Source organism: Anguilla anguilla, chromosome 6 (genome assembly GCF_013347855.1).
Source record: "Anguilla anguilla isolate fAngAng1 chromosome 6, fAngAng1.pri, whole genome shotgun sequence".
NCBI classification, from domain to species: Eukaryota; Metazoa; Chordata; class Actinopteri; order Anguilliformes; family Anguillidae; genus Anguilla; species Anguilla anguilla.
In genome coordinates, this window is record NC_049206.1 from 58,918,228 (window position 1) to 58,935,131 (window position 16,904).

The 16,904-nt window shown below is 44.5% G+C and overlaps 2 protein-coding genes across 2 annotated transcripts in view; one reads left to right on the plus strand and one right to left on the minus strand.

Moving 5' to 3' along the window:
• fndc1 (fibronectin type III domain containing 1) overlaps window positions 1-14,083 on the minus strand; it is a 45,039-nt gene extending 30,956 nt beyond the window's left edge. Inside the window, exons 1-4 of the mRNA XM_035423971.1 lie at window positions 13,929-14,083; window positions 2,981-3,175; window positions 2,093-2,179; window positions 507-575 (exon numbers count right to left, since the gene is read on the minus strand). Of these exons, the coding sequence (XP_035279862.1) occupies window positions 507-575; window positions 2,093-2,179; window positions 2,981-3,175; window positions 13,929-14,001 (424 nt within the window). The 5' untranslated portion in view covers window positions 14,002-14,083. The remainder of the gene's footprint in view (window positions 1-506; window positions 576-2,092; window positions 2,180-2,980; window positions 3,176-13,928) is intronic.
• The window catches only part of otofa (otoferlin a), a 102,127-nt gene continuing 93,525 nt past the window's right edge, over window positions 8,303-16,904 (plus strand). The window contains exon 1 of the mRNA XM_035423924.1: window positions 8,303-8,367. The gene's annotated coding sequence lies outside the window, so the exon portion shown is untranslated. The remainder of the gene's footprint in view (window positions 8,368-16,904) is intronic.

Genomic DNA, 16,904 nt, shown 5'->3' on the forward strand with positions numbered 1-16,904 from the left:
TTTTACATCAATTGAATTACAGCGTTTCTGTAACACTTAGGTGCCCATTAATGAAACAATAAAAGACATTAATATTTAATGCATGCTATGAAACTGATTTATTTCCTAGCAGAGCCTGTGCAAGAACACACTCTCATTGCAAATCATTTATTATCGCTATTATCACAAAACATTATTTAACTCTCTGAAGCATGGATGTTACTTATTTATGGTGCTTGTCCCTTCTACACCGTTTCTAAAGGGGGATGATTTGGGTGAATGCTGGAGGTTATTAATATCAGTGAATGCATTATTAAGGAGTTATTAATCTTAACAATGTCTTAATAATGTAGTCGTTGGGGTACTCCTCAGTTGGGACATCCATCTGATGGACTCGGTATTGGGTGCAGTTACATCACCCGAGGGTAATAGGGTGTTACCGTTGGTTTTCACGCATTTGAAATCAACATGGAAGCAATGCTGCTGATCCTTTGATCACACGAAGAGACATTATATTTTCGCGATACCTGTAACTGATCCGCTCGAAGGCACCGAGCTGGTGACCGCAAAGCCGTCCAGCCTCGCCGATCGTCTTCCTGTTAGAGGAGAGGACAGGGAAATTTTTTTTTAAATCAGGGCTTGGAACCTCTGAAGGCCAGATAAACAAGTCCAGCAGAATCCATAACACATCCTAAGACTGTGTGCCATGAGATTGTAGCACTGTAAGTCCGGATAGTAACGCAAATATGTTTGTGTGAGGAGTTACATTTGTTTGCTTGCAGCCTGAAGAACAGTTAAAGCGCTGTATCGCGACCCCGCCTGTTCTGAATGGAATATGGAACTTGTATATCCAGGTCATGGCGAGGTCACCTTGTCCATCCCTCTCATTGTAAAAATCAAGAGAGCAGCAGTCAAAAGTAGCGTGAAATCCATTCTTTTGTTTCATCCATTCTTATTTTCGTACATCTGTTTTGTCTTGTGCAGTTTTACCTGGCAAAGGGGTTTGCTTTTGAAATTAATTAAATTATTTATTTAATAAAACGACGAGTTCACATTTGTGCATGGAAAGAAAAGACATATTTCTTAAGAGAGATTTATAGGGCTAGCTCTTGGAAGAAGGGCTAGCACAACACAAGCTGGCTTTCGAACGAGATTCCATTGGACACAAAACAAGGGTTTTGGCCACATTCTATAATAATGATGAACTGCAGACATTTTTCCAAGTATAGCAGAACATGTAATAACTACAAAAGCAGACATAGCTAATTAAATATTTCTTGTACTGTGGATGACAATAGTTGGGCCCTGAAATCGGGACTTATGAAGTTAAACATGAGGCTATAACACATGTGAGCCGTAAATTGCAAACTTAAACTTAAAAACCTAAATGAAATTCAGAATAACCACAGCACATGTATCTGGGTTGACATATTGGCTGACGTGGACTTGTGCTGGAAAGATAATGGCCAAACAAATTCTGAATGCTCTTGGGCTGGTAACCACGTGAAAGTTAATCCCCTCAGAGGTTGAAATCTTCCGTGAGGAAATTCTAGAGGGTGTCCCGGAATCCAAAACATGACTTTACAGAACATTTCATACATTTTCACTGCCTGAGTTTGACGGCGGTCGCCGGGTGGAGAGCACATATGCTCTCCATATTATCGCGGGTACTGTCACTTATAACACACGCGATATCAATCCACTGTGTGAAATATCACCATATGTTGGTCTACTGCACAGATACAGGCTTGCTAAGTATCAGAAGACGCAATGCACAGAACAGTATTTCAGTAAATGAGAGTAGTGCAGTAAGTAAAAAAAAAAAAAAAAAAATTTCAACGCAAATTCAACAGCGTTTTAACGAAATTGGGGGGCGTGCCGCATCGCCATGGCGACAGCCCAAACTGCACTGTGCGCGTGTGACGGGAGGAGGTGCTGTGTCCACGGGTCTCCGTTTGTTCCGCACCTACAACAGTCTGCCGCCAGAATGATATCAAACGCGGTGTTTGAATTGCCTCATCATAGCTTGTAGTTCTGTACATTCGGTTCCCCAGCCAGCTAAAAAAAACTATCGGTGAAAACGGAGAAGTCCTCCCTCCAAGTCCTTACTCACCCGTGGGAGTCTCCGCCCGGTAGACCGGCTTGCTCTGCCCATCCTTGTTATCGGCGGTCATTTTCAGAAAGTGCAGAACGCCAGGTTCTGGGAGAGAAGAAGCTCGGTTAACGATTCTGTTCATACCCCAAGACGGCAGCCATTTTTTTAAAACGTTGGCCCAGTGTAAAATACTTAGTTACACGAACTTGGTAATTTTGGTTTTGCATTTGAGTGGAATAATGAAATGTTCACAGAACTACATATATATTTACTGGACCTATTAGTCTTGAACAGCACAATATGAGTTAATGCAACTTCTTTATGGGTGCCTTGCCAACGGAAAAGGCTTGTCATCAGAGTTTAGATTTTATAATACAAAGAACCCAAACTGAGCCAATTTAAAAAGAGCACTGTAATCATTTACTTACAATGGTGTATTTGGAGGAGCCTTACATTTTTTTTAGAGTATATATACATATAAATATAGAAAATCAAATGTGAAAACTTTATATGTAGCCTATATATTATGTCTTGCAAATGTCCCATAGAGGTTTTATATTAATGCTGTAACTGGTAAATCTGCAAATCAACCAGACATTTTGTCCGACACTTGGGATAAGAAAAGCAACTTTAGCAACACAGTAGATCAAATCAACTCTCACAGACTATAGAGTACATATGATTCTGTTCTGGTCCAGATCGTATGTCCTCTGTTAGCATTGAGCTGACACCGGCCATTTTACTACAACTCATAACTCCAGTGGGGATCTACTTGGATATTCTTTAACATCGCGAGCTGCCGAAATAAAACAAATATTCAGTAAATCTGATATTTGTCTGTCTATACTGTAGCTTCCCTGTTATAACTCCTGCGAAACAGAGCGGGCGAACGGGCGGTTTTCTCACCCACATCCTCCAGTAGCTGCGATCTCTTGTTCCCGTCCACCCTGGTGTAGCGCAGGGACTTCATGGACTTGCCGTAGCCGACGCTGTAGCGCTCCACGGGCCGGTCGTCCAGCTCGCCGGGGGGGTCCCAGGAGACCAGGAGGCCCCTCTCCACGGGCACCAGCTTCACATTCTGCGGCCTCAGGGGCACCAGGGCTGCAAAAACAACGCCACAGGTGTCTCACCTGACAGGTACTTTCAGAGAGACTTTGAGGCTCTGTCACAAGAGACTGCAGCAAACACAAACGCCACAGGTGTGCCACCTGACAGGTATTTTCAGACAATCTTTCAGACTCTGGAGTTGAGAGGCTGCAACAAACAGCACAGGTGTTCCACCTGACAGGTATTTTCAGAGAACCTCTGAAACTCAAGAGGCTGCAACAAACAGCACAGGTGTTTTATCCCGACAGGTATTTTCAGAGAATATTTCAGACTCCCGAGTTGAGTGCAGTATGAGGTTTTTATTTTTATTTTTTGTGGTTCCTTTGGAATCACCGTTATTGGACCGTAACTCCGCACCCCTGTCATCACATTAAACTGTCTGAATTTAGAATTTTCAACACACAATGTGAAATTTCATAACAAATTAACCAAGCTGCGTTACTCGGGACGAGGAACCCCACTCTGGAATGGACGGTAAAAACAACCCCGTGTGCCAGAAACCTCAATTCAAATACAAAATGACATTTCTCATCTGTCTGTTTCTGGGCAACGACTTCACTGATGGAATCTTTAAGGTGGCTGAGAGGCCAGATGCCAATCGGAGAAGACAATGTCCTGCCATGCCGCGTGTGCAACGCATTTAAATAAACAGGGTAGCACACTGCACCTGGCATACCGGAGTTACAAGTTTCATCTTGTTTTTGTGTGGAAAAAAATAAGTCCCTTCGTAACTCAGGTTCCTAAACCATTTACATGTGTCGATATATCACTTTCAGCAAACCATTCGATTGCGGTATTTGCTACGTGCCTGGATATTGGCATCCGTGACTCTTTGATCTTTTTTTTTTTTTTTTGCATATTTTGGCAAGATGTGGGTGCGTCAGGTCTGTGCGCTGAACTGCGGTTAGCATTAACATTGCACAGTATTAGAAGAAGAGGAAAAAAAAAACATTTCCAGTGCAGTTCAGGCAGATGGAAGCAAAATATACCCCAGGACTGCTGTGGACTATAGGGACAAGCACAATCAAAGAAATGGATGTGAAACACTGTGTTACAGCAGCTTGGACTAATCAACGATTTATCCCTTAGGAACCGGCATATGTTTAAAAAAGAAAAGCCACATGAGAATGTAGCCAAACTGTACGAAATTAAAGACAAATTTAGCCATAATTCTATATGCACGTCTGATAGGGACCTCCGGTCTCAAGGCTCAAGGACAAACTTGCATGATTTGGTATGGCAGCTTGACAAAAAAAATTCACCAAAATAAAACTGCTGATCTTATGCTGGTTAATGAGAGGATGCTGATCAGGGCTCAAACTCTATCTACCTTACCGTAACACAAGCTTTTGGGCACTGACCCTTTTATTATAAGTATCTGACAACTCATGCAAACAAAGGTTCACAACACAGCATATGCTAGAAAGTCTTCAGAGAGCTTAACCCATTGAAGAGTAGGTTCCTTGGGATGTTTTTCTCAACATTCTAAGCCACTGTTCTAAAACTCCATTGCTTTCAATTACCAGCAGTGATTGTTTCATCAACATTAGAGTGTTCAGTTAAGAACATTCCACTCGCATATTTGTGATCTCACACCTTAGAGGGCTGAAGTGAAACAGGTGGCTTGGGTATCATGGGTTGCAGCGTCTTTATTGCAAGCGAATTCATGTGGTTTCCATACCTACAGGCACGTAATTAAATTCAGAGGCAGTTGGGTTTAAGGTTGAGGTTAGGGTCACGGTTAGGGCAAGTGCAGACTTCACATTAGCAGCTATCCTAACGCCCTTTAAGTAACTGCGTACCATTTACATGTTACTTGCGTGGTAAGTGAATTATAAGTGAATAACTATGTTGTGTGCTTCACATAAATAGTGCGTAAATCACATATGACTGTGCTTAATGGAAATATTTTCACACGGGAGGAACTGTGAAGTGATAGCCTCTTTCCTCAGCGTTTTTCTCCTACTTGTTTTATTAATACTTTTAAAAAGAGGTATTTTGGAATGTTTCGTTCAAAATTCCAAGTCAGTGGGTTCCAGTCAAGTCATCACTCATTTAAAGTGAATTTCAGAGAGGCCTCAACACACAGTACATTTAAAAAACAAAATAAGGGATAATATATGTTCTAGAACTCCACGATTTTCAGTCACCGGCAGTGATTGTTACATCAGCATTAGAATGTTCAGCTAAGAACATTCTGGTCGCGTCCTTGTGATCTTTCACCTTCAAGGAGTTCATGCTTTTCAAAGGAGGCATTTCACAATGCATTGTGGCTGAAAAAATCAGCGTGTGAACTTCTGGGCGCCACACACAAGCCTCTGAAAGATAAAACTGTCTGCTGGGTGTCCATAAACCACGTCTAGACTGACACAGTGCGCTCACATTCAAATATCTTATTTTTTTTATATCTTCTTTTTTTAGTATCAGTGTCTGCCGGTGCGCACACAGTAAATTCCCCAGTGTTAGCTTGACTCTAACAGAGGCTATATGAGTCCAAGAAGGGGTCACATACACGCTACTGGAGTTAAGCGTACTATATCAGTTGATTTAACTCTGAACATTTTAGTATGTGTGACTCTGTCTGTTTCGTTTACACTGGAGGAACTGATGGCTACGACAGCCAAATAACACCTCCACAAATACTATTACCAGACAACAGGACAAAATAAATCCCATCATGCATGGCTGGAAATTCTGCGTCAGCTTTATCACCTTCTACCCAGCAAAATGTGCCATGTGAAATCAACACTGACAGAGTAAATTGTAAATTGATAAGAGAACTATTTGATTCCATTTGCGCTCATATAAACTGACTGAGCTGAATTCACGCTGCACATTCTGTTGTGTACGAGAGAACTGTTTCAGGCAAATTCATTTTTATTTGACAATCATCTTAATGGTCAATATCTTTTTATGGGGAAAGGGAAATAATCACGTTTTATTGGTCTCATTAAAAGAAAAACAAATAAATAAATGCATTAAGAAAAGTAGTATTTCAGTGGAATATTGTAATAATGCCCAATGCCCCCCCCCCCCCCCCCCCCCCCCCCCCACACACACACACACACACACGCACACATAGTCTCTTACTCTAGTGGACCTAGGTCAGAGGTGTCCAATCTTATCAGAAAAAGGCCGATGTTGCTTAAGTAGATTTTTGCTGTAGCCCAGTACAAGGGCACCTGATTCAACTAATGAGCCAATCACAGTCTTCAATCAAGACGTTGATAAGTAGAATCAGGTGTTGTCGTTCTGGGCTAAAACGAACACCTGCACCCTACGCCGGCCCCTTTTCCCATGAGACCAGAGAGCCCCTGCCCTAAGACACCCAGCTCATCTATGGCTACCATAGCAACAGACTGGAGAGCATCCGGCACTGTATCAAGCCTGAGCTTGAACACCCACACAGTCTCTGCCTGAACTACATGACCCAGAATGCTGTTCTACGCATTGACAACACTGCAAAAAAAACAAATACCATACTTCCTGATAACAGGAGGAAGTGATGTCATGTACGGAACTCTCCAGAAATGGCCGTGTTTCGCAACGTGTCAGAATAACGCCGCCTGGTTGTTTTTTGTGCCCCGTGTTTTTTGGCAGTTAAAAACGAAAAAAAAAGGGACCCGTTTGAAGCCTCATATACCTCATACCACAGCCAATTAGCAAGAGTTTTGTTTCCCCGAATGTTATAAAACAACACGGGCTCCCCACAAAACATGGCCGCCATTTACCAGCCAGGGGAGGAGCAGACAGCCGAGGTCGGTTTGATCCGATTCGACTGGATTTCATTTGAACTGATTTATTTGCACACCAGACGAAAAGAGAAAAAAAGTTTGGGAACGCAAACAGAATGCGCAGACGAAGATGAAAGAACCCCCGGGGGTTCCGGAATGCGGTCCGACCGTCCAAACGCATTCGCGGCATGACGTAAGCAAAAAAAAAATAAAACGTGTGTTTCCATAACGAGAGGGTAAATAAATGAACATCAAACCACAGTGAAAAGTGGAGAGAGTGAGGAAGAAACAAACAAAACACATATGTATTTATACCCTGTTGATGAGTATGTATATAGGGGAATAACTATGAGAACAGTGAGAAGAGACCTGTGGTTGATTGCAATGATGGGACTGCAAGCAGAGCAAGCGACACCGGCTACGCTAACTTTTCACGCCGTGTTTTAACAGCAGACGCTGGAGTGCAATTTAAGGCCAGGTGGTTTCCATGGTTCCCTCCATCTGTTCTATCCACAGGTAAAGGTGAAAGGGGAACCTGCCAACCCGCCCCCATACCTGGGGCTTGGAAAGCTCATGTGTTTAGCATCAGGTGCGAGATTCGCACACCTGCGACCAATCTCATGTTCACAAACCCAGCTCCCAAAAACAGTCGCTCTCTCTGTGTGTTTGGTATGAGCAGTCTGTTCATTTCCACATAAACTAAGCCAACTGAGCAAATCCCAATGCGGGACAGAGCTACGCGTCGCACGATTAACCTGCTCGTGTTTTGTGTGATGTGTTAAATCCCTGCGTTTTCCCATGCACATACATTCACACCCTCCCTGAGCATTGGCATGAGCACATAGTCCACTGCCTTATCCATCACAATCCCTGAGACGCAGCCAAGAAAAATACCACCAGCTTACAATGGCGCCCCCTAGTGTGCCACTAGGGCACAGGCCCGTGAACGCCTCTCACGCTCACTTACACAGATACAGAGATTAGTGAAATAAAAATACGCTGTCCGGTTCAAGTGCCACATGTACCATCTGTTCGCTCTCAGACCTACTGCAGCTACAGAGTTGGAAAACATTTTTTAAAAATGTTATTTTATTATTAATTTTTTCTTTTCTTCTTTTTTTAATGTCCGCTTTCTTTCCTGGCGGGAGCCTAGCAGACAGATTTACGACGGCAGTGCACACAGACGGGACAGACGGCGCAGATATCAGCCTTCCACGGCGGGACGTGGGGGGGGGGGGGGGGGGGTTGTTGTCCCTGGCAGAGCGACCCGCTCCTGCTCTGTCAGCGGTATCACCAAGACGCCCCCCCCCCCCCCCCCCCCCAGAAGTGCGGGGAGGCGAGAAAGTTCCACTTCCTCCTCAGACAGGAAGTGAGCTAGCCCTCCGTGTGGCGTGAGAGACGACTCTGGGCTGCCTTCTCATCGGCAACAACTTTGGCTGTGCGCTCCGATCCGTAAGCTACGTTCCCTTGTCCTCGATCAGCTGTTTTTGCTGCTTTGCCGAACGGTATTTCTGTGACGTGTCTGATTTTTTTTTCCGCCACCGTACCCACTCCAAGAGCGCTTTCGGAAAATTAGTTTGTCAGACGTCCGCGAAAGAGATGGAGTCGGGTGTGCCTTCGCAAATCCGCTCGCGCTGACTGCTCTGGAAGGCTGAGCCTAAACAGAAGCACAATTGGCGAAATATAACACTGATGCGTGCGGGCGGGCAATATGATTAAACGTTTAAATCACCTTAATTAAAAGCACTGATTGCACGGCCTTTACCGAAAGTAATTACTAAAGTTTCCAGACATCTCCGTTTTTAACCCAACGGGTTGAAATAAGAGCCCCCTCTCGTTTATATTGTAAACGTCCGTCACTGTTTGGACTTGCCGCCACAAGTTAAGGACTCATTACTGTAAGAGCCTACCTGAAAATAGCGCCTTTGATTGACAGTTCCTTTCAGATTAGCTTGCACAGCTGCGGTGGTGCTACAGAGTCGGGTATGTAGGACTGCCGTCAGCATACAACACGAAACATTTTAATCTGTCAACCTCATCTTAACTGAGGAGACTGGGCGAGTGTAACTGCTGAAGTATCATAGAATCATGAAGCAACCCGTGTTTTCCAAAAACAATGCAAGGAACCCAAGAGATACAAGCTACAATACAGAGCGTTAAACTTAAATAACTCAGTATCTTTACTTCGTTACATATTTTTTTTTATTTTGTTGCTTTTCAAATATGCAACTGACATGGCAGTGCATATATATACCTTACAAGACAGGCACACAAGTCGACAGTGTGTTGGAGGCACGCAGTGGGGGGAGTGTGTTGGGAGGTATGCAGTGAGGGAAGTGTGTTGGAGGTACGCAGTGGGGGGAGTGTGTTGGGAGGTATGAAGTGGGGGGAAGTGTGTTGGAGGTACACAGTGGGGGGGGGGGGAATCAGCACTATTTAAAGAATGAGGAGGCCCGAGGTCGGAGTGTAGCGACGCCCTGGAAACAGCCCTGAGGTGTGCACCTGCACTAAAACTGCCCCCCCCCCCCACTCAGCCTCCACCACGTAACACATTTCTACCTGTCCCCCCCCCCTTCTTTTCAAATCACCCAGACTGCCACTGAAAATCGCACCAGGGCTCCCCACCCTGAACATCTGCATCCGATCTTTTAACCCTTTAAGGTGCAAACGATCAGGCGTGATTGGAATGTCCCTAACTGAACATTCTAATTCTGACGTAACAAACAATGGAGTTTTAGAACACTGACCTAGAATTAAAAAAAAAAAAACATTCCAAAAAACCTTCTCCTCCAAGGGATAAACTTGCAGGCTTGTCAACGTGAACAACACCCATTCAGCCAGCATAAACTACACTTACGAATCTAATTTATATCCCAAAATATTTACTGAACGTTTACTGTCTTGTCTTGTAGTGCATGTCACTTGTCATAAGGAGCTGTTACGTGTCAGTGTTCAGCACTGAATTATGACAGTGCTGTGTGCATGTATTTGTTTTATATCTTATGGTATTTTATGTGAGCAACAACCGTGTCATGTCAGCCAGCTTCTTTGGCTGATGTAGGATATACAATGTTCTGCTCAGCTGAACTGAGTCTAATGTCAAGTGACACTCACGTCAGCTTACTGTCAAGGCAGTCTGCTGTAAGAAGCTGCATTTCTCCCTCTTATTTTGGATATAAAAACAAGAGGAGTAAGGTTTCATGTTTGTAATAAAGCATCTTACAGTGAAGGCTTTTTAACTGTAGCAATGGGCATTCTGAACGGAAAATATGAGAACAATTGTTTTTAAATGCGAATTATGTAATTTGCTTGTGTTTACACTACAGAGATTGCACCTGTCTTCTAGCCTGTGTTTGATTACTTTTTTGTGTTTTTTTATTTATATTTATTACTGTATCAACTGTGGAAAATCCCTTTAAGGTATAAGATCACAAATATGTGATTGATGCTGATGCAACAATCACTGCTGGTAACTCAAAGCAATGGAGTTCTAGAACACTGACTTAGAACTTGGAATTTTGAAAAAACAAACGTTCCAAAAGCCCTACTTTTCAGGGTAAAATAAATGTAATAATCGAATGTAACATTCGACCGTACTCCAGAGAGGGCAGTGGCTCCTGTTTGTTTCTCTCGCTCGTGTGGGAAATGCTTTTCCCTTTCATTCCCTGCCGAGATGTGACTCAGCCGAACTCTCTGTGTCCGTCAATCACAGGAGCGGAGAGAGCGCGTTACGCGGGAAACCGCTGTTCCGCCAAGCGTTCCGTGTTCGCGCGGCCGGGCCCGTCTGCAGACGCTGATAAAACTGTCAGGAGCAGACACCTGAAGGACACCTGGGTGGGGCTTCCCTCGACCACCAGAGCTTTCTCTTCCCGCCCATCCCTGACCTGTGACCCCTGATCCCTGACCCCTGACTCAGCCACACTCGTGCGCCTCCTCCGCCCGCGCTCTCCCTGATAAAGTCTTGTCCGAGACTCACGGGAAATCCAAAATGCAAATTTCTTTTAAAAAGAAAAACTGACAAGAAAAAAAAGAAATGAAAAATTCCTCATTTCAGGGCATGGGGGGGGGGAGCAAAATTCTTCTGAGCGTGTGCGGACGTGTTTTGGCGACCTTACCCTACGGGGGAGGGGGTGCTCAGGACAGGCAGCGTGCTGTCTGAGCAGGACCACCGGGGGTGGGGATGGGGGAGTTGGGGAGGGTCGCACTGTAAATGTGATTCATTTGATTTTAAACTCTCACGGACATGGAGACACGCCCTCCTACTCCTCCTCCTCCTGCTCCTCCTCCTTCCCCTTCCCACCTCCCTTTAGACAGAGACTGAGTGGAGGAGCAGGTTATCGCTGGGCGCATTTCCTCCTCAAAAGCAGAGAATCCAGGAGTCTAAAGGGAGGGCTCTCGTCCTTATTTGTTGAGTGATTTGTTTCAAGCATTAAGCAGATGCTCTTACCCAGAGCGACTTACACAGCTTTTGAACTTCTACACTGTGTCCATTTATACACTTTCTATGAGGCTATTTACTGAAGCAATTCAGGTTAAGTACCTTGCTCAAGGGGTACAACCCACTGTTTTAGTGTGTCTCACCTGAGAATCAAACCTGCAACCTTTCAGTGACGAGCCCAGTTCCCCACACCATTAATCTATACTGCCACCCGTTCCCTTTATTTTTGAGCCAAACAGAGAAGGTCAGCGTCTCAGAAACACGCCAAACAGCTGCTATAATAACTTCAGTCCACGCTGACACCGGTGATCTCATTCGCGAGGGGGGGGGGGGGGGGGGGCACAACTCTGAAGTCAGGAACAGAGACATTTGTAACGTGGCAACTAACAATACACAGCAGTCTGTTTCTGAGGCTTCCAAACCCACCTCCTTCTGGGACACACCTCTGAGGAGGGTTGGGGAGGGGGAGGGGGGGGGGGGCGTTGGACCCTTCCCGAAAGAGCGTGACCTAACATATCCTCAAGCTTATTTTCGGGGGGGGGGTCCCCCATTGCATAGCTGCTGCAGGGGCCAAATGACCCCGCCCCCCCATTTTATGTGTTATAAATTAAACTTAACTTTGCGTTTTACCGAGGAGTGGGGGGTGGGGGATGGGGGATGGGGGGGGGGGCGTAGAGCGGGACAATCCCGCCAAAAAGGAGGCACAACCCTTCAGTTGCTCACTGGTTTTATCGAAAACCTTTTGATGAAAAACTGCTGGCTCAAATTCTCATGATCGTATTTTTTTTTTTAACTTTTTTTTTTTTATGGGAGGAAGGAATTCATGCAATCCACTTGAGCGTTTCTGAACGGTCGTGCTTTCCAGTCAAAATCGCACCACCCCCCCACTCCCCCTCCCTCCTCCCGCCCCCAACCCCACCCCCAAGGGCTTTGCCTATCTGTACTTACCTCTGAATACCGACCCCCCTCCCCCCACCCCCGCCCCCCTAACTGTCCATTCCATTAACTCCATCACTGCTGGTCCATCTCCCAAACCCACTGTTTCTGTTTTTGTCGCTAGTGAATGTTGTGACGAGGCTGATTCTAGCCACGCCCACTCGAAGGGCGCTTCGGAAAAATCGGTTGGTCAGATCTCTCTGAAGGACAGGAGGTGGTGGGGGCGTCTTTGCGCTCATAAAAACCTCTCACTTTAACTGCTGTCATAAATTGAGCCATTGCAGAAGCTAATTTTTCTTCTTTTTTTTATTATTGGTGAAATATCGCCAGAAGCCTGACGCAACTAAATAAATAAAAAGCGCCCGAGCTCACTGCACGTGGAACTCGCCTGATAACGGCCAGACCCCCCCCCCCCGAAAACCGCAGAACTCGCAGGGGGTGGGGGGCGTCTCCTCTCACTGAGTTTACCATCAGGCCGCGACGCAATCCCCCACCGCAGCCAAATTAGGTCACAGGTTCTGGCTCCGCAGAAGCCACTGGAAATGATGGGATGCCGATCTAACACCTAACGTCAGCCCTGTCATTTAACGGCAGACCCGAAGCCGAAGCTCTAGCCATGTATATGTCTGAAGCCAGTGCACATCGTAATCTGTTTTTTTTTTTTTTTTGCCAGACAGGAGCATCACATTTTCCTTGCAGAAGCGGCAATGCTGTGGAAAAGGTATAGATATGTGGTCAGATTTCCTCATTCTGCTGCAGCTCCTGTGCAAAAAACCTTCCACAGCAGCCCGCTATTATGCAAACACCAGACTTTAGACGAGCCAGATTTTCATTTTTTTTTTGTCTGGAAAAAAAAACGTGTCTGTGTTTTTCTTGCAATTTTTTCCCTTATGTTTTTATACATATGCACTTTGCAAGATTGTCATTTACTGATAACAGGGAAAAAAATGATTGCTTTCCTTTTTTGGTTGTGTTTTCCAGGAATTTTTGATTTTTCTGGAAACCTGCTAATTTAAACAGTAAGGAAATTTCCATGAGAGAGTGGGTAAACTGTCTGCCAAATTATGATCACATAAATCAAAAAACAATGTGATAATATGCTTACTGTTCATTAGAATGGTCAGTCTCTTACAAAGTAAAGCACATGCACACATCATGCTATCTCTCTCTGTCTCTCTCTCTCCTACACACACACACACAGTATTGAAGTCCATCCAAGCAATGCCCTTGCTGTTAATATTCTACAAATGATTCATTAGAAATAAGTATAAATATTTAAATATTCTCAAGCACACAACTGTGTTCAAAAGTATTCCTCCTGTGTTGCTGGGCTATGACCTAATTAACCTCCCTAATTTTCACTTATTAACCCCAATCTCTCCACTTGAATACTAAAAAAAAGTTTATGTTTACAAAAAAAAAAGTCAATGATAAATACAATTTTGGACACTCATAAACTACTTCTTCGTCCAATTAAACACATGCAATTTATTCTAAAGAAAAGGAAAACGACCATGCCCCAATCAGCTCTGCAAAATCAATCCTGCAAGAATGCACTGCAAATATACTTGCATTCTTGCAAACGGAAGGCACGACCCCAGTGCACGTGGAGGAAAGAATATGGGAAGATTTGCCTTACCTGTAGCTCCTGGACTCAGGGCAAACAGTGATAGCGAAAAGGCTAGGAGGGTCCTTACTGTAGTTAGAGACATTGTGAATAAGTGTGATAATCCTGGCGCGCGGGCGCTACAGTGAGTGGGGAACGGCTGAGAAAGATTTCGGAAAAGACAGACGGACACGTCTGACTCTCTCTCTCTCCAACGCGGTTCCCCCCCTTTGCGTTTGTCTCCCCCTTCTGGCGGTTACCGAGAATCAAACGTAGGCGTCGTCGGGCCGTTCCCCTCCCACTCAACCGACCAGAAGGAAGCTTGCTTTCCACCACTGGGTACCCGCTGTACCGAATTGTAGGCAGTTACGCGGCAGGAGCCCGTCCTCTAAAATACTAATGATCGTATTCTAATGTGTGTGTGTGTCCTCGCGCCGGTGCGTGCGTGCGCGCGCGTGTTTGTGTGTGTCTGAGCTAGTCCACGTGGACTAGCTCAAGATTGCAACTTATTTTTGAAGGCATTGGCATGACTATGGGCAATGACCTGGTCCTCCACGTATGTCGGGTGAGTTTCCAGCTTAGGGCAAGGTGATGTTTGCCTTCTGACCTTCACTGCAAGAGACAATGTTTAGTTCATCTTCAAGCATCGGCGAAACAGTATCACTGTTTTTATTCGATTTAAATGGAGCCCCACCCTCCTCCGACTCCAGTAGCTTAATAAGCGTATGGCTCTGGTCTTCTGCACAACATTTTTGCCTGGTGACTCAAGACATCTGCTCTGACATCATTCTAATATATCCACGCGGCTGCCCGTAAGTCGCTTTAAACACGCGCTGTCAAATCAGTCGGTCCCATTCTTTCGGGAATGCAGGGCGCGCGCACCTGCTTCCACCTTCGAGAATTCTGCCCTCCCGCGGATACCGGGGCCGGATAGGCGCCGAATTTCGTGCGTTGTCAGACGGACAAAGCTACTATTGCATCATGCGCGAAACCGGGCGACAACCTGCATGTGAAACGTCACTGATGAGATTTCAAGGCTGTTCTCGAGCTGAAAGGAAAAACACATGCCTCGACTTCCTCCCTGGTCGGAACGGCAATCTTGGCGGAACGAACCCTCAGTGGAATTAACTGTCAGGACTGTAGCGCCAAAAGTCCTGCAGCTACACCTTAAAAGTCTGCTCTCAAGGACTTTGGCACCGGTTGACTGAAATGAAAATGTATAAACTTTGCTGGATTCAGACATTTTGCACAGGTGGACTAAGAAACGAATAAATACATGTAATATATATAGCCTATGTTACAATCCTTCCTGTGGTCTTTGTATATGAGGAGTAAACACTAATGTAAAAAATATGTATAGCAGACGTTTCAAATGTTCATACTTTATGTGTGACATGCAAGTCGCTGCATTAATTGCTAATACAGATTTCCACAGGGGAAGCCAAGCACTCGTGACATATGATATGAGTCACGTATTATAAAATGTAGGAGTACAAACAGCGGAGCAAGGGGCTTTGCTTCAGACTATCCTCGATCTACCACAACATCTGCCGTCTGGCGTTCGGGCTGGTGGTTTATTTGGTAGTTTCCTTTCAAAATATTGAATTGTGTATTGCGGTTAGCAAATTTCACGCATTCTTGTTTGGAAACAATGAACACCAGTCATCTGCATGCATGTCAATGCTGTGCTGTTGCCAAGAAGAAGAATTTTTTTAAAAACGCACAGAGGTGATTGCTCTGAATCTGCTCGCCGGCAGCGTTTAAGTGGACTGTAGTTATTTAACCACACAAAAGGCGAGTGGATGTGGGGTTTTTATAAAACACAGAACTTTTGTGGGGATTGAGGGGTAATATCTATTAAAACAGACAGGGACATTTTATCATTTATTGTCAGCCAAAGGAAAGTAACGATCAGAGGAGTCGCTGTTAAGTGACGATTCGTTTAAACCTGTGTGCTCGACTAAAGCTACTTTGATCCCCACTGCGTCTAGTCGTGGGAACCCGCAGTGCTTCGGCTGAATACACTAGACGGAAGGCCTACACACAAGAGCTAGCCTACTTTGTACATACCACAGAATCCACAATCTCTTCGATCATTTATCAGCGTTAACGTTAAGCAAAGTTTCTGTTTTATGGGGCTAATTTAGTGTCGAAACCTACAGTAACAAACAGAACATGTTCGCACGATCCGCAAACAAAGTGTGTTTTGCAAACACGAAACACGATCGTCAAACAAACACAATTTGTTTTGCAAACACAAAACAGTTTTATAAAACATCACGCTTCACGAACAAGCACCGCATATTTTACAAATACGAAAAATGTTATCAAAGAAATAAAGCATGGTTTTCAAATACACATTTTGCAAACACAGCCGGTTCTGCAAACGCAAAACAAGTTTTAAACAAATGCATTGAGCATCGGAAGCATATCTTCCCACAATATTTCCAACAGAGTATTTTTGTTTGTTAGATTTTGACACTAATTGAGCTCTACACTCTTTATATCCAATGAAAGCCTCGGAATTGATAACTTGAACTGGGTAACATAATTCCTTTTTTTTTCTTGGGTTGCCGCCAGGGGTGACTGGGATAAAAAAAAAATGTCTTCAGTGACTATTTTGTACTTACTGTAGATGAGCTCCCTGTTTTTGCGAAAGACAGCTACCATCTGTATGTAAGAAGAGACGTGATGCTCGAATGGTTACCTGTGCAATGCTACAATGTACAGCCAGGTGCAACATGCCCGGAGCAGGAAAATGACACCGGCAATTAGCCTACACACGAAAGCAGAGACCAAGATCGCCATGTTGAATCTTACACTCCGGCCACAGGTGGCGAATGCAGTGCCTTAATTAGTGTTTTTTACGTTTTTTTTTGTTTTTTTTTGTTGATCAGTAATTCTGTTCCATAAATTTGTGTACTTAAAGCCAAAAGCCATGTTTTTTTCAACATTCTAGGACTCCATTGGTTCCAGTTGCCTTTAGTGATTGTTACGTCGGCATTAGAA